Source organism: Pezoporus flaviventris, unplaced genomic scaffold (assembly GCF_033815535.1).
Source record: "Pezoporus flaviventris isolate CSIRO_AGI_PZ_B2104156 unplaced genomic scaffold, CSIRO_AGI_Pfla_v1 ptg000013l, whole genome shotgun sequence".
Lineage (NCBI taxonomy): Eukaryota > Metazoa > Chordata > Aves > Psittaciformes > Psittacidae > Pezoporus > Pezoporus flaviventris.
Window position 1 is genome coordinate 9,357,815 of NW_026892561.1, and position 25,014 is coordinate 9,382,828.

At 40.4% G+C, this 25,014-nt stretch overlaps 1 protein-coding gene and 1 long non-coding RNA gene across 4 annotated transcripts in view; one reads left to right on the forward strand and one right to left on the reverse strand.

Moving 5' to 3' along the window:
- Positions 1-25,014, forward strand: part of ST6GALNAC5 (ST6 N-acetylgalactosaminide alpha-2,6-sialyltransferase 5) — a 127,652-nt gene that overhangs the window by 97,715 nt on the left and 4,923 nt on the right. For all 3 annotated transcript variants that reach the window (XM_061451530.1, XM_061451528.1, XM_061451529.1), the window contains exons 3-4: positions 16,713-17,122; positions 22,384-22,491. In XM_061451530.1, the coding sequence (XP_061307514.1) occupies positions 16,713-17,122; positions 22,384-22,491 (518 nt within the window). The remainder of the gene's footprint in view (positions 1-16,712; positions 17,123-22,383; positions 22,492-25,014) is intronic.
- On the reverse strand, positions 17,505-24,125 carry LOC133268441 (uncharacterized). Its single transcript, XR_009743070.1, has 2 exons — positions 23,957-24,125; positions 17,505-19,205 (listed from the first exon to the last, which is right to left on the reverse strand). It is a non-coding gene; the product is annotated as an uncharacterized LOC133268441 (long non-coding RNA).

Below are 25,014 nucleotides of genomic sequence, written 5' to 3' on the forward strand. Positions count from 1 at the left end.
TTACTGGCTTGTTCTTCAGAAAGAGAAGTGGAGGAGAAGCAGCACAATCAAGTCTTTTACTGTAGTGGGAAGAACAAAGCAAATATGCAAACCTCAGCGATATGGTTTAGTGGTGGTCCTGGCAGTCCTGGGGTAATGGTTGGACTTGATGATCTTACAGGTCTTTTCCAACCTTGCTTATTCTGCGATTGTATGAGTCCATGAAATAGAGGCTCCATTGCATTTGTCTGAGAGGGATGGAATAGAGCAGACTCGCTAAAACTTACGTGGCATATTCTGTCATAGAGGGATGGAGCCAGCAGCAGGGTGACCCAGCAGAGAGTTGTTGTGATGCTGAAGGCAATGTTACCCTGCAGAAGATTCAGGAAATTCTCAGGTTGTGTTGCAGAACTTACTTTGGGGAGGAGGACATATTAAACTGAGGCCAAGGAAATGCTGGGCTTAAGTTTTTTAGAGCACCCGACCTCAAAGCACTGTTCTCCAAACTGCTGGTGGGAATCCTGACACTAACAGGCTAAAAAGGAGAGTATGGTGCAACACTTCCCAGGTAGAATTACTCGAAACTTCTGGATAGCAAGTACATACAGATTAAGCAGCAGTATGTCAGTTATGATAACTACAGAAGTCTGAAGTGTGCATGTGTGACCATTCTTCACACACTCCCTAGATACCATACCTCTGGACAACCCAAGTCAAAAAGTCAGAAATAGTGTCCAACTAATATTGTGGTTTAAAAATCATAAGCTATAAATATTATTATATTTGGAGTTTATTTTTCCTTTGCTTTTGAAGTTCCGTTGTGTACTTAACGTTACACTTTTCAGTTTCTCAGCTTCTCTGAGAAACTTGTTCTCTCCTAATCCCATTCTGGGAGGTGGAGATGTAAGAAAAACGTGCAATATTATGAAATATGTAATAAAATTGTAACAACTGTCAATATGGTAAGAAGAGTAAACAGGTAATCAATTTAACGCTCTTATATGCAGCAGTTCATCCTTCTCAGCTGGTGATGCTTGAGTCAACTAGGTTGTCTACTAAGGTCCAGAAATGCTGTTAATTTGCAGATGTGTCATAAACAACTGTCACTGTGTTCCTGGGAGGAAGAACAAAACAAAACAAAACGTAGACCTGAACTTGTATTGGTTATCAAAATATGCTTTCATAAAGTAACTGCCATATGTTTTTAACAAGTGATGAATACATACGGAAGACAGATTCTACAAACTGTCCATGGGCTGCAGTTTGTCCATCATTGGTAGTATTGTGCTAATAGCAGATACAAAAGAAGTAGAAAAAAGACTGATTTTGTTAACATCCTGAAATGCACATTCATATCCTGTTTTTTATGTGTTCCCTTCATCCTTCAGAACGGATTTCAGGGATGTTTCAAATGCGGTCTTAATTTGCCGTATGTGCTTCACTTACGTTGTATCACTGCGATGGCATATATGTGGCACAGCGACTTTAGTATCGAAAATGAAGATGTACTGGGGAGTGAGCAACCACAAAGGAAAGGAAAAAACACTGAAAAAAATAGTGAGTGGAGAAACTTGATGCAGAGGAAGCCGCCTGGGTTTGAGAGAGAATTCTGTGATGCCAGCCTGCCTTTGAAAGCTTGTTGAAGTGTGTTAGGCAGCTGGAAATGGAGATGTAAAGGAGAAATTTAGACAGTGAAATTTAACTGATGCTGGATAAAGGGGAATCTCCTGTGATGGTGTATGGCTGATTTTCACAGGGAATGTTTAATTCTTTCAGATATTGAAAGACTGATTTTACCGCTTTAATAAATAGAGATTGCTGCTTGTGAAAACCTCCTTAGTAAATGTTATTTTGGAGGGTGTTGGCATCATGCGCAGTCCTGAGGGTTCTTTATCCACTTTTTTCCCTGACCTGCTAAACAACTGAAAGTTTTCAATTCAGTAAGCTTTAGCTGAATAAATATCCCTAACAATTCTTGATAAAATAGTCAGATAAGGAAAGTCATGATATTAAGATGAATGGTTAATATGTGGAAAATTATTCAAAATAGAAATATTCTGCCGGCAGTTCTATCAATGCATATATAGTGCACAATTATGGAATATAAGAATTATGTACACCCGTGTGTAGCAGACTGCATGGTATCTACCATATCTTTACAGAGTAAATAATTTACATTTATTGCCAAACAGAATCAGAATTTTCCAATCTCAGAGGAAAATAAAGTCTTTTCAGCCATTCATGTTGTCATTATTACTGAATGTCTAGTAACCATTTCCGCAAATGTAAAAGCCTAGACATCTTCTTGGATGAGGTAAGTTGATTGATTCCTGGAGCCAGTTTGCTCGAGATGCAACTGTCTGTCTTGAACTTGATGTAGCATTTGCTCTGGGTAAAACAACAAAGAGAATGCTAGTACTTGTTTGTGCTTTGGGCTAGTCTGGAAAGGGTAGAATATTTTGTTTTATGTTTTATATACCCTGCTACAAGTCTTGCTAGCAGGGAGAAAGGAGTCATTTTCTACCATGATGCTCACAGTGCTTAATTAATACTCACCAGAGCTAAGCCCTGTAGAAAACCACAGATAAAAAGAAAAAGAAAAAAAAAGGAGAGGCCCACCAAGTACTAAGACGCAAATTGCCATGGATAACACAGGAAGCGTACAGTTATTTCTGATGAAGATGGAGTGTTAACAGTTTATCTGTCTGTGGGTTTGAGTTGGTCATTTCAACCAGGAGGGACAAACGCATTATAAAATACTGCAACATAATGTTGGATAACTGGTCTTCAAATAGGATTAAAAGGCATCATTTAGAACATAAGAGAGAAAGCTCTTTCAGCATGCAAAATGCACAGACTGTATTTGTCTGCAATTAGTAAACATATATGTAAATCACATTTCCATAGTAAGAGTTTGCCGGCTGCACAGAGCTTGTATAGCCTGTACTTGGTGGGCAAACACTGCTGAAACAATTCAGGGGGGCGATCAGTCCAACTTGTGTCACTTCCCTAATTAGAGAATTCTGTTGATAAAGAGTTGCACAAGAAAGCTGGTTTGACATAAAAAGATATGCATTGAACTTGAATATATAGTTCGTCTGTGATACAAGTGCTGCCTGTGTAATGCAGATTTCCTCTCTTAAGAACTGTTCACTTCAAAGTGTTATGCAAACTACTGCACTACAGCAGCAGCCACAGAAATATACTAAGGCATGTGGCAGCTATAACACGCACCTGTTGGGTGCAGGGATCGAAAAAACAATCAGCCAGCAAGTAATAGGACCTCACTGCTGCAATATTTTCTGCCTGTTGAATAATAAAGACCTAGGATAGGGTTGGTGTCATGTCCAAAGAAGCCTTTTGTGAATACCAAGCTATGGCATAATGCTTTAACCTGTCATCAGCCCCAAAGGAAAGAAGAATCTGTTTTCTTTGGATTATCTGAGTGGCTACTACCGGCAAACCAGAAATGTCTGCCATTTAGGCACACTGAAGTGAACATTAAGCAGGGCATGTCTTTATTAGCTCTGGTAAAAAGCTTTCCTGTTCTTTTGTTAGCAAAGGCTAGTATTTATTACAGTGTAGTGTGGGAAGAAATTGGTCATCCATGATGTGGAGTAGGGTATTTTCTCTTTCACATGGTTTCTTCATTTCTGCCTTGTAAGCCACTACTAGCACTTTCCTGCATTTTAGATGATGCATTTGCATTTTCAGTTTGCACATTTCCATTTCTGGTTTTGCTCTTCATTGGCAGATAAGAGAATAGATATGAGAATTAAGGGGAAAGGTGGTGAGGCACCTAAAGCCGTGACAGAATGGTTTTGGGAGAAGTGATGTCCTTAGATACTGCTATGGCATATGGATACTTGGAAACTATGTCCATGCGTGTGAACTAAACATAGAAATGCCAGGGTGCTTATAAATGGCCTAATTTACAAGTCATCATTTTTGCACTGAATAACTGATTTGTATTTGCAGTTAACACCATTTGTGTCTGAGATAGAAAAGTAACTGTTGTGTCCCTGTTTGCTAGCAGTTCTGATTTGGGACTGTAATGTAAAGCATAATATCAGGCAGAGCCTTTCCTAGTCAAATTTATGGCTTTGGAACAGCTGGTTACACACTCGGTGTGGGACTGGGTGATGGGATTAGAGAAACCCCCACCTTTTCATGTGCCCTAGCAGCAGATTGCCTGGTCTGCAGAGCTCTGCTGCATCAAAAGTAGATTAAATCTTTATTTAAGAATCACAGAATGGTGATAGTGCTCTTAAACAGTAGCTGCTATTAAAGTGTCAGCGTTGCTGTCAGTCACCACCGAATACCCGAGTTAGCTGTTTCCCCTGATATTGAGAATGGAAAATAGACAGGTTGCTACTTAAAGTGAACTATGAGGAGCACAGATCTAATCCTTTCTGATATGGCTTATTATCCATCTGTAATATTAAAAATGTATGTTGTATTACTTCAGGGGTTGCACTGACCTCTAGATTTCATGCTTCTGGATTTTACCACTTCTTATGCACCGTTATGTTTTTATTCCATATTTTGGCAATATAAAGGCTTAGTCATATCTGTGAAAGAAAATGTAGTTAGAGATAACGTGATAATTGTCCATTTTGTGAAAACTTGAGAGCTTTGTCTTGTGAGCATTGTGCAAAATGGCAGATATTGATATCTTAACTAATTATTCAATCAAGGATTGGCAGGTCAGTCAATGGGAACGATGTACAATGGCCTAGAATTGATCACACTTCATTTCCCATCAATTGGCAGTGCAAATGGTAGCTCAGATAAATTGGGATCATTGCCAGTCATCTTTGGGCTCATGCCTTCTGGTTGTTTTTTTTCTTTTTCTCTTCCAAATGAGAACCCCCAGACCCTTTGGTGAAAGTGAATGTCTTCTGATGTTGGTGAATGAAGCAATGCAGAGTTCTTGTAGCCTCTGAGGGATATGACACTATTTCAGGCTTCATAATTGATGCTGCTCTATAGTCCTGTAGTCACCTAATCTTACTGAATTGTCCCCATGTGAAGATTTGACTTCAAATTTAGTAATCATTATATATCATTTATTTTCACATAGATTACAGGTTCATCTGTAAAGGGACAGAATTTCACCCCAGAGCTCTTTGAATGTTCTGCTCTTCATTTTTACTCTTTTTGGAGATGCTTGTGACGGTGATTTACTAGCAATTAGTAGGCTTCCATGACAGATTTATTGTAGCCTTCCAAAGAGTGATGAATCAGGTATGTGGCTGCAGTTCTCTAGGACTTTATTTAATACTGGAACACAGAGTTAGTGCTTGTGTAGTGCTTTGGTATGTAAGGCAGGACTTAACCCAATTAAAGCTCCACTCCTAAATGTAAATGTAAAATTGCAGTATTAAAAATCTTTGCTTAGCTGCTGCCTAACCCTGAAAGCACCAACTCACTGTTTCCTCATTTGAATTTCAAGTGAACTGGGTGCCTACACTTCTTTTCCTGCATCTGCCAGAATCTTTCTCTGATTCCCCTTTACGGCTGCTCAGGAGCTGGATATTAGTACTTCTTTCTCATAAATGGTGTGCCTGTTTCAGCCAACCCACCCTACATTCAAACAGCTAGCCATGCCCCCCAGAAACGTAGCTGGAAGCGATGATGCATCTACCCAGACAAGTTGTTTCTTCATAAGGTAGTTCATACTTCATAACAGAATGGTTCGGGTTGGAAGGGACCTTAAAGATTGTCTCCACATCCCCTGCCATGGGCGGGGTCACCTTCCACTAGATCACGTTGCTCAAGACCCTGTCCAGTCTGGCCTTAAACACTGCCAGGAATGGGGCAGCCGCAAGTTCTCCAGGCACCCTGTGTCTCACCACCTTCACGGTAAAGAATTTCTTCCTAATGTCTAAATCTATCCTCTTTTCTGTTTGAAACCATACACACACACACACCCTTGTCTTATCACCACTTGCTCTTACAAGTTCCTCTCCATACTTGGTGTGAGGTTTCTGCAAGCATTCCAGTTTCTGAGGTTGTGTTATGTTGTTCTTGTCAAAAAGGTAATGCCCTATTTAGCTATGGGATAGATTGATTCCTTTGGAAATGGTGACTATTCAAAAATAACCTGGTTTTGACAGGACTACTTGTTTTTGTATTAACAAGCTTTCTTTTGAAAATACATTGATCTGTTCTTTATTTGCTTTCCCAGATGTCTGTTGTTCAATACAGATTGAAAAAAAATACCTCATTTCTGATGTGAACCCATCCACATGTAAAGCAAACGCATACTGAACCAAAATAGACTATTTTAGTAACTTATTTTTTTTAATTAAATGAAAACGTAGCATCCATCGCAGTCTCTCAAAGCAAACAAAACCTGCAGCACGTCTAGCATGTTAAAAAGATTTCGCTGTGTTCTCAATGTAATACAATAATTAAAAAGCAAACCAGCTAAAACTTCAGAACCTGTCCCCTTCTATAGAACGTAATTAATTTTTGTTGAATTATCATAGCTGTAGTGTGATAATTATTTTTGAGAGGTAGAAAGCATGCACTGGTGCTGTTTTCTGTGTTTTGGGAAGCAGGACACATAGAAAGGGAGAGATTCGAACCACATTCCAGCTCTATAATTAAATGCTGACACATCAGTGGAGTTTGGCTGCTTGTTTCTCCAAATGTGGATTTCCAGGACAGATGCTCCTCCTGGCTGTGTGCACTAACAGGAGCAACAGTTTCTCCTGGGAGGATGTGTTGGTTTCTCTTCAGATGGGCAAAACTGGGAAATAGGCCTAACACAGTGCAGACACTGCTATGCCCAGGGTGAAATTCCCACTTGGTTAATACTGTCCAGGTGCCAGCTGTCCTCAAGGGCTCTGCCTTGCAAGCAGTTTGGACACTTGTGTGCAACTGGGCAGGCCGAGTCAGGATTATGCTCTCATGCCATCTCCTGGCAGATTGTCACTGTGTTTGCCTTTCCTGCGCTGTTGGTGTCCCTTTCTGCCCTGCCTTGCCCTGTCCTCTGAAGATGTATTTGTCACACACAGCAAGAGACATCAGTGGGAAGGCCACTGGGGCTGTGGGTGGCCTTGTGTGGCACAGGGAGGGGAATGGTGAGGACAGCATAGGTAAGGGGCACTGCACAGAGCCCTCCTGGGGATGCTGCAGGCTGTTGGGGTCAGATGTTACACCTCTGCTCATGCAGTAAGGTAGACATGACTGCTGGGCTCTTGAGGGTGAAGCATCAGGCAGCTCCTGAGAACCACCTGATATGTCTGGTGCCACCTTGCCCTGTCAGCAAGGCGGTGGGGTTTGGGCAGCTGCAGGCAGAGGGTCCTGGACCATTCTGCTGCAGGGTGAAGCAGCCCCTGAGGGCAAGCCAAGGGCCATGCAGTAAAGACGGATTGAATTACCTGGTCACATCTTTGTTCAGTGAACTGACGCAGTTACACCTGATGAGTAGCTGGTCGTTTGGTTTTTTTTTTAATTCTTTACTGAGAGATTCCTGTACAAAAACCTGTTGACACTTCAGTATTTCTCTCCTGCAAGAAGAAAATATCCTGTCATCTCTCCTGAGAGCAGAAATTGTGGCTCTAGAGAGGTCTGGGTTTGTAAAAATATCCTGTTTAGGTGGGTGGGTATTATCTGGGGGGGCAATAAAGCTGGAAGGATGACCTACATGTCCAGTGCAGAAAAACTACTTTAGAATGTGCCTATAGCTCTGAAGAAACCATTTGACAGAAGTTCATTCGCATGGAACAAGAATGCTGGGCTGCAGCCAGGCATGGTACAGAGTCCAACCACTGCTCGCAGGATTTGAAACTTCCTGCTGACGGATATCAGTTAGATGTCAAGGCATTCAGTAATGGTGATTTGAAACAATGAAAGAGTAAGAGATGCTTTAAAGAAAACCTCTGCAGCCTAGCACTTCTTGGTCATGCTGCCATGCTCTCCTTTCCATTCTTCCATGACTACCATCACCCATCTTATTGTAGCATTTTGGGCTGAATTTTATGTGCATTAGGTATCACTAAAGAAAGCGGTATCATCCACCTATCTTCTTTTCTTTCTTTTTTTTTCCTGCCTTGTTTTTACTTATCTTTGCCTCCTATTCCCATTATGAAATGGATCCAAGGAGTGATCCAGTGAAATATACTCCCCCACCCATGCAGGAAGAAGTGAGCAGGAATTGTTTAATGTCACTACAAGGTAAAATGCACTTCAAACGACACATCACATCCAAGGAATACAATTTAGGACTAATAATGTAAAATGAAAAGCAGATAAAGTGTATAAAGCACCCACAAATCCCCTGGTACTCCGTTTTTCACCTTATTGCAGGAAGGTTCCATCTCTGCTGTTGCTCACTTAAAGATGATATATTTTTTCCTTGATTTCTGTGGTATCTGTACTTAAACCTACCTCTTGCATCCTCTCTGTGGCATGCCCTTCTACTCTTCAGATTCCTTGACCATGGGTGGGTAACTGTGGATTTAATTTATATCATTTCCCCAGTTATAGATAACCTACATCTTTTAAGCAAGGAATATACTGAAGAGAGTTAGCCAAGTGCCTGGGAATTATGCTTCATTCAAATCAGTTGATGGTAAAGCATATAATAATACAATAAGTGTGTTTATGTGCCACAGCCACAAGAGAATGCACAGTTATAAATGTCTGTGAAATACATAGATGCAGAAATAGACCTCTTACCTCTCTCATTGTAATTAGCTGACTTGATATCAGCTCTTTCCTGGCTCAGTTGTTCAAGGTCTCTCTCTTCTCATTTGCCCTGCAGCTCAGAGTTCCTTCTTCAAAGAGATACCTTGTCTCCAGCCAGCTTTTTTCTCCAGTTACCAGAAACTGGGAGTTAACCTCGTCCTTCTCACCCAAACTTATTTACCCCTAACTTACTCAGAAGATAGTTTCAACATCCTGCTATGAATTGAAGAGCATCTCTTTGGAGAAGCAATGCCATGTTGGCAGACAGAGTGCCATCTCCTGTGCTTGTCTAATTAGCCCTCAGTAGGCACATTTCAGTGCTGAATGTTTCCATCCACCCAAAAAATCTCAAGGGCTGACCCTTGAATTCGGAGGATTGTTTTTCAAATTTAGTTGTAGTCCGAAACCAGTTAATATTACAGTGATACAGAGTTGCAGATATAGATAGTTTTAAACATCTGTTTCCAAAATGTTTTCTTTTCATCTGGATGTTTTGACCAGTTTTGCTGCCGATACCTGTTTCTAGCATCTGTCTTTAGTATCAGTGTGATTATGGAGGCTACCTTGGGATCTGTGGAGGTGGTACAACATTGTGTGTTGTTGAACCTGAGGCTCAAAAACACCTTTGCACATCCATGACAGGTGCAGAGAGAGCAGCTGAGGAAGTATGTCCATGGAGCATTTGAACTGGAAAGGGGTGCCAAAACATACCAAAGCAGATAAGAGAAGTTGATATGAAAACTTCCTAAAGCAAAAATCTGATTGTCCATTTCCCTTTTTTGTAGGCTGTTGAAATAATTCCTGTTTTTCTGACATTTCAGTGATAACATTTTGCATAGTAAGACACCACAGTTATGGCTTTATTGCATATTAATGCAAGTATTTTAGCTGCAGAACAAAAGTAAAGGAGTTTGATGTAATATGGATGTCTATTTGCACTCCTTTTAAGATAAACATTAGGTAATAACCATTTCTTTAGAGTCTGTATATTGTTCATATGATTCTCTCTCTTGTATAACAGCTCATGTTCATCAATGTGATACATTCCTGCCTGATTTTCCAGTTCTGTCTTTCATTGAGGATATTCTTTTCTTTCTCTGATTGCTTTTTCTTCTTAGACCATTACTCTAGTTGATAGCTTCAGGTTATCATTGTATCCTATCTCCCTCTCCAATAAGCCTATGATTGATACTAATCTTCCTCATGGGACACATCTATAGGATGCAGGACAGAAACTACTCTCTAAATCTTAGCTTTATATGTGCTGACAATTTGCAAGGTTGCACCTTATATTCACTTCAGGTGGCTTAGGGGAAAACATCAGCAACTGTAATCATGCTTCCAAATAAGAAGAGAAATGTGCTTCATATACTAAAAGTTATATTGTTGTTCAGTCTCGTGTGCTGCTGCTGCGTGTATTTTATATAACTAGAAAGGGCTCAGTTTCTGTAGGTGGTCAATGTCCTGTAACCAAACTCATGCCTTTTCTTTCCAGTGAGAGGAGCCATATTTTTATTAATCTAATGGAAGCTTTGACTAGCAGGCAGTTCCCTGAAAAAGAGTTAATGTGCCGGAAAACACTTCACACAAGCAGAAGGCTCTTCAGTGACTAATGTGCTTAACAGTACTTTTTCTAAGAAAATTATCCCAGTGAAAGCTTTATGGAGTACATTTGTTTTTCTATTTTTCTTTTCATAATACAGCCTCATGTTTTGAAATTGAATTAGACATGTCTAAGGGCCTTTTCAAAATAGAATGATTGTACTTTTATTACAGGTTTTGCAGATGCCCATCAGTATAGTATCATGGAAAACAAAAATACTCCATTCCTTGGAGGAATAAAGCCTAGGGTGCTGTGATCACTACTGTAATGAATGCATTTGCTGAAGGTTGGTTATTTCACTGTTTCTACTTATCAAATATTTGAAGGCAGAGTCCAGTTATATAATTAACTCTGAAGAATCAATGGGAAATGAAGATGCTAATGTTTCCATAACATTTGCATATGCAAGCTCCACAGCCCAAGAAACAGAGAGAAGTAATAAGAAATTCATTTGTTTTATCTCTTATCTTGTTAAACAGACATGCATTTATCTTTATGAACAGACTTGCCAGGCCTTTTTTGAATTGCAAAGTTTTGTTGCAAACGCTTGTTACTTAGATTTGCATAAGGATGAACAATGTTGGGCAAGTGGTATCTCCTACCCTTTCTGTTTACTTGTGTGGTATCAGCCACTAGGATATAGTTTTCAAGACAATCAGTGTTTTTAGTTCAGCGATAATGCAGTTTGTTTTCATGGCAGATGCTCCAACATTCCAACTGTCTAGTTCAACAAAAATTATAAATGTGTTTGCTCAGAGGATTTTTCTCCCCCCCCCCCCCCCCTTAAGAGGTCTCTGTACCTGCTAGCATAAGGGTTAAAGAATAAAAATGCACAAAGCTTGAGGGAGAAGTCTGGGGTGACATGCAGAGTGTAGAAATTAAGCTACACTCTGCATCTGAACATACATGTGAAAATGTCAAAGTCAAAGCAAAATCATCTCTTAGATCAGAACTTGGCACCACAAAATCAAAACTCCCAGAGACTTGAAAAGGGTATGTACCAGAGCAAGTTGAACTTGGTTGAAGTTCAAAATTCTCTTCACACGTTAAGTGTTTCAGTCTGGTTTTTTGTTCCAGCTTTTTATATACAGAAGTGTTACCTGAAATGTCCCGCTATGCATCTGAATGATTTTTTACTGTTCGGAGACTAGTTCGAGAGCATCATTTCATAGTGCATCAGATAGATGGGACTTGAAAAATAGCAAAGCAAACCTTTGTGCTTGTATGTATTTTCATTTTTAGTTGTTTTCATATTTTTATGAAACATCAACATATTACGAAGCAAAAATAATCAGGGATCTTGCATTATTTTCACAGGATCATGTCTCTCAGAGTACTTGCATTGTAGAAATCACTACTGCAGTACAGTACAGTGCAGCTGCACTTCACTAACGAGACAGGTTAAGCGCCACAGCTTGCTGTGTTGACTTACAGAACAGAATTTACTCCACAAGTGTGAGGATTCAGGGTTTCTATTCTACTTTAAGGTGATTGTTAGAAATTTCTCAAAAAAAAAACCAGATTTGGCCTTTATAATTGTCAGCCTCCTAGGGAAAAGGAGGAGGCAATCAGATAGAAACAGTATGTATAGCTTGCTTATGAAGGATGGATGTAATGGATAGAGAAGCTTTATACTTGGAGCAGTGCTGAGTGACAGGAGCTCACAAGAGCTGGAGCAGCCACTTGTCACTTGCCAGCAATGGGTTGAGGATGCCTGGAGCTCCTGCAGAGGTTGGGGTGCCCATTGTGACAGGGAGATTGTCCTCAAAGCTTCTGGGAGAGGAAAACTGGGTAGGAGGAACCAGCCTAGTGGAGCAGTGGTCCCAAGCCAGGAGCCTGTAAGAAACCTCAAAGCAGCTTAAAGCTGCAAATAAAAAGTTAGAACTGAAGCTGCCAGGGCAAAATACTGTATTACTGGAGATGCATTAATTACGCAGTGTTGTTGCCAGTGGCTGATGACCCAACAGTCGAGAACAAGCCATAAGTAAGTCTCAAATGCTTAGTTAAAGGTCATTCATCTGAAAGGAATTTGGATATTCTTTAACTTTTCCCAGTCTTTCACAATATATTTATTTTGAAGTCATCTATAGTTTTTCCAGATGTATCTATGAGGAATGCTGGTGTTCATGAACTGACAGGTAGTCGTTTTCTGCTGAACTCTGTAGTGAGGTGTTCTTCACTCCAGAAGATCTTGGGTTTGTTCTTGGTTGGTTGGTTGGTTGCTGTTTGCTGTTTTTATCCCAAGATAAAATACTCCATACTACTGATAATGGAGTGATCTGAACCCAGGGGTTTGAAAGTAGGTCATTAAGTACTCCGTATAGGAAAAAATGTATTTGCCAGGGTTTCCTGATTTTACTGGAAGGATTTGTCTTGTTTTCTAAATCTGCTTTAAGATAAGAGACTTCTATGGGGGGGGGGGGGGGGGGGGGGTGGGAAGGGAAATTTTGATTGCATCACAAAGAAAATAATTATATCTAGGAGTAACATTTTGAATCAGGAATAACATTTTTCCATTGATTTATTTTGAATAATAAAGTGTCTGAAAGTAACATTTTTCTAACATTGAACAACATAGATTTGAAAGTCAATAAGAGAGTGGATTGCCTCAAATTGGAATATACAGAAAAAATTGTGGTATTGTTTTTTGTTTCTGTTTGTCTGTTGGTTGGTATTAAACAAATCAGAGGTATGTCATATAGCAGCAGTACTTCCCAGGCTATAATCTATATAAGTGAAACTTGCCAGGAGTTAGTTTGGCCTGTGATACTTACAGTGGTGCAAGGTTGCACTCATTTGTTACAGGGTTAAGGTGCTATTACGGGGTTTACCAGCAAGGTTCACCTGCTTCCTTCATTCCCTTGGGATAGCCCATCTATCCCAGGAAAGCAGCAACTGATTTTGCCATCTTCCGGGTTTCTGACGCTGTGAGCTTGCTGTCCTGTACCCTCTCTTCTCCCTCTCCCTGTATGTATCTTTATGTGACTGGAACTGAGAGGTAATTTGGGCAATTTTTGTGGTAAATTCTTGGCTTGTTCATTGTCTCAGTGCCGTCAGTGTTGATATGACTGCCTTGTGTTGCCCAAATAGCCACATGCACTGCCATGTTGTGCAAGGTGCTGTACATGTGATTCAGGTACATATGGAACTGTGGCTGCTTACTGACAATGGGTATGACTGAGTGTCAGCAGCTTTTACATGCCCAATATGCTGCATTTCAAGGTAATTAATACAGATGCCATAAAGCTCACCTGCCTCTCACCCTATCCCTTTTCTGGTCATTTTGAAGCAAGGCTCATGAAGCAAGAGCTGCATCTCCTACCTGAAATGTAACTCATATGTCATGGGTTTGCTTTTTTTTTTTTGTTTGCCTTTTTTCCCAAACATCACTGTAATAATTACTGTAACAGAGCTTTCTGCGGAGCTAATGTTCTTCTGGCTTAATGGCCCCTGGTTATTCTCAGGCCATCAACTTTTCCCAGCTGGTCATCAATCCCAAAGAACTGCCTTGTGCCTCCATTACTATTGCTTAAGTAGATGACATTTCTAGTGCAACTGCTGCCTCCCAATGAGATGATATTACAGCCAATAGCTTTTTCTCCCCTTGCTTTCAATATTGTCAAAGTATTATAAACAGCTGGTAGGAGACTGTTGTGGCTGTTGGCTGTGAATTCATCTGACAGTTTTTAGGTGTGAGTTTTGTAGACAACTGAAAGCGTCTGAGTGAGGTGACTGAAAATGACTTGCCCGGAGCAGCTACATGGGCTCAGCCCCCATGCATCATTCAAGTAGCGGGGCTATACCTGAATGTCTCTCAGTCTAAAGACTTTTTCCCAGAAGAAACAGTTTTCAAACAAGATCTGGGACAGGTGTTTTGGGGGGTGTTAGTGTTTGGCATTTAGCAAATGCTGACAGCTCCTCACTCACCCTCCCTCCCCAAGTTTTCACAGCTCTGCTGATGGTGGCCGTTGTTTTCTAACAACTGATGGATTCTCTGGCAGACTTTTAAAAGAAACAAGTAAGTCTTAGCTCAGTAGGCCAGAAACCAGCAGAGATTGTTTAGGTGAAAATGTCTTGCTATGTGGATATTCAAACCCATGTGAGTTAATATTGGTGCTGACTACATTTCCTTTAACCTCATTAGCACTTCATCTTGCCTTCCCAAGCATGATGGTGGAGCAGCTAGTTCACCTTAGAGCTTTTGCTTGGTAATTCATCAAACTGGCAGATGAAAGGTTGAAGGAAAATGCATGTAAATACTGCATTAGGAACCTTGGCTCACAAAGGCATGAACATTTCTACCCATATCATTAGCTCAGGATTACAATCCATGTATGTGAAAGAAACGGGACTTTGTTAACAGTTTGGGGAAGATGGAGATACAAAGCTTACTGGTTGTATCATTACACAGATTCTCTCTTTAACTGAAAAGCATTTAATCATTCATTAGCTATTCTCACAGAAGAAAGGCTCAGACTACAACCACTTATTACCTTCAAAATTAAAACCAAGTTACTTAAGTAACATATCCCCTTCAAATACTGGGGGCCAAAGCATTTTGGAATGGAAGTCTGAGATAATCTCAGACCTAGGCTATGTCTTCTCAGCTTTACAGTTTTAAGCTGTGCCTCACTTCACACTGATTTAGTTATTTGATTCCAATATACATGTGGTTGATATTAAGTGTAATTGTGTGTCACCATAATGTCCCCTCATTGCTAATAAACCCACCAAGTAAGTTTACACCTGGAGGTATGTTAGCCATGTTTGTAATAGCATGAATAACAAGCTGCCATGGAGACCACAGGGTTTGAACCCGAGGTGTTGAGGCCCTTGTTGTAAAAGATGGGCTTAGGTTGCTAGCACTCTTCAGAGCAATGAATACTGTCACCTCCTAGGTACACTTGATCTACTTGGTGTTACAGGATCAGGCCAGTGCCACTTGCAGGAGACAACTGTTCTCTGTGTATTGTGTGCCTGATTTGGAGCCTCTGGAATTAAACCAACCTGTTACTCACCAGGATGGTATTGGAATGTCATTCTTTATGGTTAGCAATGAAAAGAAATTTCTGATGGACATCCTTAGGGAAGAAGATCAGTAGATCCAGATGGCCTTCCAAGGAAGCCTGGACCAGTGAGCAACCACAGTTCAGTTTGCCAGTTTTGGTTTTGGGGTTGTTTGTTTCACTTGTATTTTTTCAAAGAAAGGAGAAGACACGCTATGTATATTCTGTAATACAATGTTACCGGTCTTAAATGCTGCAAGATACTGTTTCCTGGAAGGCCACCTTTTTAAACAGTCTTTACCTCCCAGTTTATTGTATTCTTGTTACAAAGTAGCAGTTCGAGGATAACCCTTGGCCCCTTTTTAGTTCTCATGCTGAGCGGCAGATACAATTTCATACTTATCTTACTTATATCTGTATCGGTGGCATACTTCAATAATAGGATTTATCATGCATTTTCATTTTCATGGAAGCTTGTTTTACTCTCCTGATTCCATTAGGTCAGCCATTCACTGATCAGGCACCTCCTTGTTCCATTTTATTGTGTAACTTTTAAACATGACCTGACAAGCTAGAAAAAGTTCAGTGCACTAACTCCCTGTCATGTAAAATATACACAGACATTAATGACCAGCTCTGACTGTTGAAACACAGAGGTACACGAACACTTGTTCTATAGCAACTTGGAAATAGCATGGAAGGATTGGACCAAGGTATAGCTCTCTTCCTGTAGCAAAATTCCCTGACCCCAAGGTTGAAAAGCTATTTACGCCTGTGCTTATGAGGACTTAAAATTGATTATGTCCTGCAAAAGACTGAAAGGGAATAATCAGAAATGCTCTAATTATAGCTCATTTATGGCAAGTGGAAGTACAGTCCTGGCAGCCAAGAATAGTATAGGAGCTGCTCTGAATACTCTATATGAAGCAGCAGTGGAAAGGAGGATTTAAACAGTGGAGCTGGATATAAGGAAGGGTGGTGAGGACTTGGATATACTGTAAGGGTGGTGAGGCACTGGAATGGGCTGTTCAGGGAAGTTGTGAATGCTCCATCCCTGGCAGTGTTCAAGGCCAGGCTGGACAGAGCCTTGGGTGACATGGTTTAGTGTGAGGTGTCCCTGCCCATGGCAGGGGGCTTGGAACTGGATGATCTTAAGGTCCTTTATAACCCTAACTATTCTATGATTCTATGACTTGAACCCACGGAGGAAGTTTAAGGGCTGTAGACCTACACAACATTTTCCCCATCTACGAAATGTGCAGATAATGTGTCCCCAGTTATTTCAGAAAACTGCTGGCAGAGAATTATATAAAGTGCTCTGAGATATTTGCTGTAAAATATGCCATGTACATGTAAAACATAGTTGTCATGTAGTGGGTGCGAAGATGTCTACAGCTAATTTTGAAGTATGTATGTCTTTGCAGCCTTTAAAAATGCACTGCAAGAGCTGTGCACTGGTAACCAGCTCTGGACACCTTCTGGGAAGTAAACAAGGTGAAAGAATCGACGAGACAGAGTGTGTAATACGAATGAATGATGCACCTACTCGAGGTTATGGAAAAGATGTTGGAAACAAAACAAGCCTTCGAGTCATTGCACACTCCAGTATTCAGAGGATTTTGCGAAATCGCAACGAACTCTTAAATATGAGCCACGGAGCCGTGTTTATCTTCTGGGGTCCTAGCAGCTACATGAGGAGAGATGGTAAAGGCTTGGTGTATAACAACCTGCAGCTGATGAATCAGATACTTCCTCAATTAAAAGCATATATGATTTCTCGCCACAAGATGCTTCAGTTTGATGACCTTTTTAAACAGGAAACTGGGAAAGACAGGTGAGAATTTATGTGGGTACATTTGGGGGATGTTTATACAGTAGTAAAATAACATAGTTTATATATATATACCAATTTCAGATCTGCTCAGAGGGACCATCACACCCATTAAATCCTCTGCCTCATGAGTCGTAATATAATATGACATGCCAAATAACATCACTTGTAAGATAAGTAAAAAATATGCATCAAAATAATTTGTATAGAATATTGCCTCATCAACTTTGAATACCAGAAGCTGGATGTACTGTTTACACAGCCAAGGAGGCAGGAGCTGTTTAAGTCTCACTTTGGGGTAATATACCTGGAAGTTGGTTTTTTTTACTGATTCTGAAAAATCAGAAGGGATAGGTTATGTTTTCTTATAGAGGAAATGTCACCATTCAGTGAATTATAATAGCTGTTTATTGAATTTAAGCATTCTTGGAACATTGCAGCTGTAAAGCTTCTTGTAAAACAAATAAACATTAGTTATACATTAGGTGCTTCAAAACAGTTCATCTTATACTTCCAACCGGGAAAAGGAAAGTTATTACGATAGTTACATCTTTACGAGACTGTTTATGACTTGTAGGCAGATCTTCAAATCAAATTTTAGTAAGTGACCCACTGCAGGACTTGAGCATATAATGTCTGAAAATGGACATTTAAACCAAAGACTTCCTAGCAAGAAATAAATTTATTTTTAATGAACTCCTATTTTTTACTTATTAAATATGCTGCTGTAAAAGTGGAACAGGGTCCCCACCACTTAGGTACAAATGAAGAGGTAGGTTTATTGTGCAGTAATTCATAGTGAGATTTTCTAGCTTCACAAATACTGTACATACACACCAAAGTGTGTGGGAGGGAGGACTCAAGAGCACGGACTGTGTTTCCTGGGCTGCACAACAAAGGCAGAACCAGTGTTAAAGGAAGCTTTTGTATCCTTTTAGCTGAAGGTGACTGTATCTTTGCTTGGCATTTCGCTGCCTTTGTCATACCCCCTCAGTTTGCTTGCAGAGCTCTGTTCAGTTATAGTGTATCAAACTATGCATCTAAGTTCTTGACTGACTCACAGTAACTTGGTCAGTTTCTTACCATTAAAGGTCCTTTTCTCTTCATCTTCAAAGCATTGCTTGGGTCTCTGCCAGAGACTGCCTCTGTCAGAACGAGAAGGAGGGATACCAAGGGGAGATACCCTGCCAGTTCTGATGTATTACGGTCTTTCCCAGGTTTGTTCACCTAAAGTACAGTGAAGCGAGAAGGTGAATTAAGCATTTGAACCCTTCAAGAACAGTGCAAAGGATTATCTATTTGTATGCCCACTGTTTGCAAAGGCACGTAAGTTAACAAAGTTGTAGTCGCAGTGTACCATGGCCCACCATCAGCCCTAAGGGTCAGATCCTTTACACAAGGAGTGCACACTGCCACCTCCTTTCCTGGATTACTTTTCCAGTGTAAGACCACTTGCAGTTCCCAGTTTTGAGGAACAAGTTACCTCCTCTGCTTCAGTCTGGTCAGTTCTGCCAGGGAGAGCCACAGTCCCATTCCCTTCCTGATACTTGCTGTGCAAGCTCCTCTTTCTGGTTCTGCACCACCCATGGGGAGCAAGAGGCCTATAGCTGTGCATGTGGTGAAAGCATTTCTGTTTCTGCACAGGCACCAGGCTCAGTCTTGGTTTCTGAAATACTTTCAAGGCATTTGAGACATTAATGACATTATAACCAGTTTATAGCAGACTCAGTCATGGGCACCCTATACTCCCAGTGTGAATCAAGGGCACATGAACACTAGCAAAATTCAGCTGCATGAATAGGTCCTGTTGCTTTTAAGAAATCACAGGCTCTGCTGTGTACGAACTGCTCCTTTAGAGGGCACATACAGCATACTTGAAGGACTAAGAAGATTAAAACGGGAGATGAAAATAAATGAATAGGCAGTACAGCAAAAGAGAGGGAAGATGAAAAGAAACACGGGTAGGAAGGAATTAGTAAGGGGAGAAAATTTATGTAGCTGTGGGGGCAGGAGCAGAACATTGTACAGCCCAGAATGCTGCTTGCTGTTCCCTGTGAGGTTTCTGCTGAGCTCTTGACATTAGTGCCTGCAAAAAACAAAGGAGGGAGAGAGAAGCCTGATTACAAGGTTGCAATGATCAAACCATTCATTTCTGTCTTGAGAATGATGAGAATAAAGGTAATTGGATGTATTGTGCTTTTCAAAAAAAACCCACCTGATTTTGAAACGAAGGGAAACCTTCAGAAAACACTGCCACTTAAATTGTTTGGTGAATGACAAAGGCTGCAGAGCAATATATTTGGTATTATAAAGTACCTGTACTTCAAAATAACTTTATAATTGAATAAGGGCACATTAAGAAAATATGATTCAGAACCAATATTACAGTAATTAGATAAAGGAAGCATAAATGAAATAACTGCAGGAAGAGTATTTCCGTAGAGATTATAAATGAGATTTTGGTGGAGCAGAAAGGCCTTTAATTGTAATTTAGTGTGCACTACAGAATTATCAGCACAGTGTGTTAGTTCAGGATATAAAAGAATATCTGATAATTTCCCCTAATAAGCACATGACAGTTCTTCATATCCTTCCATTACAGCTGAGTAGGTATAAAAACAGTATTCTTTTGTTGGACTCTTCTTCAGATCTTGAAAAGGCAAGACACTGCAACCCTGTGTCTGTATTGCTGTCCTACAGACATGGTATTTAAAGAGGCTAGAGTGATACTTGAGTTAAGTTTTAAATTTTATTTCATTGTTTAGCTTTTAAGCTAGTTTATTTAAATTCAGTTATTCTCCTATTTATTGAAAACATTAAATTACAAAGTAAGTGTGTGTAAGCAAAAAGAAAACTAACCTGACAGGCAGCCTAGCTGGGTTGCTGGACCTGTGTAAAGCACAGCCACTTCGGTCATGGTCTAGATATGATTGCTCCCTTGGTTTTGGAATGTAAAGTCTTAGACAGCTAAAACAGTGGCCTTGTGCACATTACTCCAAAGTACTCTTAGCCTGACCGTGTTCCTGATTTACCTAGCAATTCACAGGCTCAGGAACGCGATTTTTTTTTTAGACTTTTCCCTATCTCTCCCTTTCCTAATGATTTTGAACCAAAAATTATTTACTGGTTTCACTGTATTGTTTCAGTGCCTGAAGGCCTCTGCTGAGCTTATGACCTAGCTATGACAATGTGACAAATTGCACCACCACCCCCAAAGCTTAAGTGCAATTTCAGAAAATAAATAAGGCTCCATAATTGGAACTAATGAGATGCTTAAATCATGTTATTCTCCAAATGCTAGCTTAGCCTGAAAGTCTGTATGTCAGGAGCAATAAAAATGTACATTTCAGGTGTTCACACGCTGTCAGATGCCCAGCAAAGGACAGGACAAGCTACACAGGCTCTCCACCATCCTTCAGACACTTTTAGTTAAGCAGCAGGTATTGATACTACCACTTGTTTTTTTTTTCCTTCGTAATAGTCTAACTCACTGAGGAAACTGGGAACATTCGTATAAGGCATTCCTTAATCTGACAGTGGTCAAAACATCCCCCTCCTGCTGCCCTTAGGTGACCTACTTGGAACCAACTTGTTCAGCATTATCTTAGGAAGCTGCTTTCCTACTGAATTACTTGTTAGTGATCACTGGCACTGGCTTACAGTAGCTCTTGTGGCTTCAGGTCCCTGCTTCCAGGATTGTGGTGCATCCTGCTGTCACTGTAAAAGACGGCCCTGGACTGAGGTCAAGACCTGGGATACCTGGGTGACTGCTCTGATGAGAGTTCTTTGCTATGCTTTTTGGGGGGGCTCACAAAACTTCGCAGGTGTCAGGCAGATATAGGTGTAGTAGAATGGGGTTAATGTACATTCCACATCAGTACAGTGTGATACAGCACACAACCCATCCATGAGCCTGTGCGTGCTCTCATCGTGCCTCAGTTTTAGCAAGAGATGAAAGGATAGCCAATCACTGTGACAGGCGGACATCAGGAATCTGAGGCCTTTCTGGCCTTTCTGGTTCACAGATGATACCACCATGAATTTCTTCCTGCAGGACTTCTTTACCTGAGTGGAAGGCATTAGGGAGGTCAGTTGTCTCCTTTAGCAACATTTGAAGAGAGACTTTGAGTGAACTTGTTTTTTCTGGAGCAAATACCCAACTTTATATGCCTCCATTTCTAAGAGAGATGCCCAACTTGGTCATTTAGGGCTGCTGCTAAACATGCCTTTACAACACCTTTAAGATGTGCTTCTCTCTGGCATTGCCTTGACCCTCCTGTTACAAGACTGCCAAAATTCCCCCAGCATAGGGACAGTGCAGGAACTTAACATAGGACCAGGACTTTCAGTGTATGTGCTGTGCAACCGTTATAGTAGCCAGCTCATCCACACTGAACAGCAACGACTGGCAAATGCTAGGAAGACCAAACATTACTGTTGCCCTTTTTCAGATCAGAACCTGTGCTACAGCAAAGTTTAAGCACAGCTTCTAAATCTCTTGCATCTGTGAGCAGTTACATGGAGATCTCTCCTATTTTGCATAAATAATGCTGGGATCAGCTGTGCTTCTTTTAAAGATTTCTCCCATCTTGCAGAGAAGGCCAGGAAAGGAGCTGCCTTAGAGGGCTCCCTTGCAGCACTGTCACTCAAATTCAAAGGGCCCACCAGGCAGGGAGGCAACTCCGGGCAGGTTCACTCCCAAGCTGGCTAAGGGACAGGCATAGCAGCTAACTAAGAGTTTCCTGCCAGCAGTCACAGTGAGGTTCTGGGAGCTTCTAGAAATCAAATCGTGGACAGGGTAAGAGGAAAGAGGGTTAGACCAAGCACTTGAGGCTCAATCTCGCTCCAGCAGACACACTCCTCTGCATGCTGTGGGAGGCAGCATTTTAAGCAGCCCTCTTTACCCCTCATGATGCATCTTCCTGAGCACTTAGTATGTGATTATAGATGTGTATACATTACTAGCAGAAGATTATAAATATAGCACATGGAGATTCAGTCACTTACAGTAAACTTAACAAAAGGTCAGCTAAATATTAACATTGCTGTGCCCAAAATTAATTACAGCAAGGACATTTTCTGCATAGATTAGTCTGCTGACAGAAGACACTAGCAAAAGCCTTAAAAGGTGCACAAGCAAAGTAGTCTTGGTTGCCCAATTTTCATAACCTTTCACAAGAATAAAATAAAATGCCCAGAAGTTGCTTCAGATATATCACAAATTATTTGTCAGCCTAGAAACTTAATTATGTTTTTGCTTTCAGGAAGATATCCAACACTTGGCTTAGCACGGGCTGGTTCACAATGTCTATCGCATTAGAGCTCTGTGACAGGATAAATGTTTATGGCATGGTGCCACCGGATTTCTGCAGGTAGGAATTATTTTGGAACCATTATTAGCCAACAAGGTTGAACGCTACAGATAAATATCTGAATCTTTTAATTTTTTTTCTCTGCAACATCTTCAGCCCTCTTAAAGCAATTAATTAACACGTCCACAGATCTGATTCTGAAGACAACAAACAGCATTTAATTATGTTATATAAAATATTTAAAAATGTTGTTTGTAGTATGGGAGAGTTAATCCATCTTGCTGGTTTCGTTTAGTCTCTGAATATATTTATCAGCTAAAAGTAAGGCAGTAATTGGCATGAAATTAGTCTTGAAAAAAGTAGAACTGGAAAACATTACTTTTGTTTTAATGTTTCCCCCCAGCTAATAGAGGAACAGAGATCTCACAGTGACTAGTTTCTAAATTGAACTTTCTATGCAGCTCAATTAAAATTGTATCTGTCACATAAATCCCAGTCTTCCAGTAAACTAGCTTCCTAGATAATCCCCACCAAAAAAAAAATAAAATCAAAACTAAAAACCAAACAGGATTTGGACCTACACAGAATAGATGATCAGTCCTGTAATCGCCCATTTGGGGCATTCAGGACATGGGCTGCAAGTGGCAGAAGCAGCAGCACACAGATTCTGCCAGTGGGAGCTGAGCTTAAATCACTACCCCCTTTCACACTGTTTATGAACCAACAGCTTTGGTACATTTTATGGATATGTTGTGCCTCCAGACATATTCACCACTTAGATGCAAGGTGCTGGTTAAGGTTTCCTGCTGTGGAGCAGTGATACAGGGAAAGAGTCTTCAGGATTTCAGCTACGGGACCAAAATCACATTTAGCCACATGATGCAAAGTACTGATCTGATATAAATTCATACAGATTTGTTTTACATCAACAATCTTTATGCTGACTTAACTATCACCTGTCCATCCATTCCTAGGCCTGGCACTCTGGGCTTTCAGAAAAATGTACTTGTGTGGCCACACCTTGACCTCATCCCATCTGCGTTGTTCAGTGACCAGTGATGCGCACAGAGCTGGTACTAGCAGTCTGGAACAGTGGCATCAGTGCAATGCTTTGTCAACTGCACATGACTCCCTTTCACTAAGAAGTACTTGTTTGAATTTTCTGTTGCAAATAGAGTGATCTCACTGAGGTCTGGTCCATTGACTAATTCAAGATCCTTTCCAGAGGCAAGGGGAGCAAGGCTGCAGTGACAGGTTAGCTCATCTGTCAGAGAACAGGACTGCTCTGACTTCCTTCTGAGCACTGAAAGGATCATTCCGGAATCTGCATTTGTCCTGGGCACATAGCACAAATCACTGAAGAAATTACGCTATAAAATGTCAACACTAAATACCACTTTGTGAGAATTTCTACAAATTATAACAGAACACTAATGATAAATGCTGTGATGTACTGCCAGATTTCGTTATGAATTCTCCAAGGAAAATAACAAACCAGATCAGATATTCCAGACAACATAAATACCTTCCGCAGCACAGCATTTCAGTTCTCCTGTCACTGCAGTTGGCCAAGACACACTTCTTCAGTTTCTGTAAGTGGGTGGTCTGCCTTACTCCAGAAGTATTCCAGTGGCACATGGAAGTAGTTCCTGAATAAACTGATGATCTGAAAATGCAGAAGACCGCAATTCACTGCAAAGTTCAATACTAACTTTTCAGGTAGAGACCATATGAAAGGCTTTCATATAGCTGATACATTTTATTTTTATTACATTTTATATTAGGATACATCCTAAAATAAAATGGATATAACACTAAATTATAACACAAAAAAGGCTGTGCTCAGTCCTTCCACTGATAGCTGTAATAATAATGCTTACAGCCTGCATAAAAAAATCCTAACATAAAGGTACACTCACCCTTTTTATGAAAGGGAAAAGGTCATTTCTTAATGAAAAGAATATAAAGTGTCTTTACTTCAGGTATATTTGCCATGTGATGAAGGGGAAAACTGCAGTTGCCATGCCTGGAAGAAGCTATCCATGAAGATCTACAAAAGGAATCTCTTGCCATAAATACAGTTAACCTTCTTAGTTTGCTCTTCAGCCACTCATTAGGAAGTTAAACAGTGCTTCCTTTCAAAGAAATATGACAATAAAATAGAACAGTTGAAAGAAAGAAGTGTTTTGTAATTTTAAGCCACATTTCCTGGTTTTCAGTCAGACAAAATACAAACCTACCATGAAAAAAAAACAAAACAAAAACTAACCAAACAAACCCCCAAACAACAAACCCCACCCTATTTCTCATGTGTGTTCACAAGATGGTATATGTACTTCAGTTGCTGTGCAACAAAAGAATCACTAAGATTAAAATAAACCCAAACCTCTTTTCTCTATTCAGAGTTAGTATCTCCAAATTTAAACTGCAGCAGTACCCATTATTTTTTAAGTATTAATTTGTGGAGTAAGTAATGAGTGTGGGTGATCACTGTCATGGAACTCCATTAGTATCACATCTGTAACGTGAAGGACATCTCAAAGGTACCGTGAATATCATACTGTTGATTCTGCTACACATTAT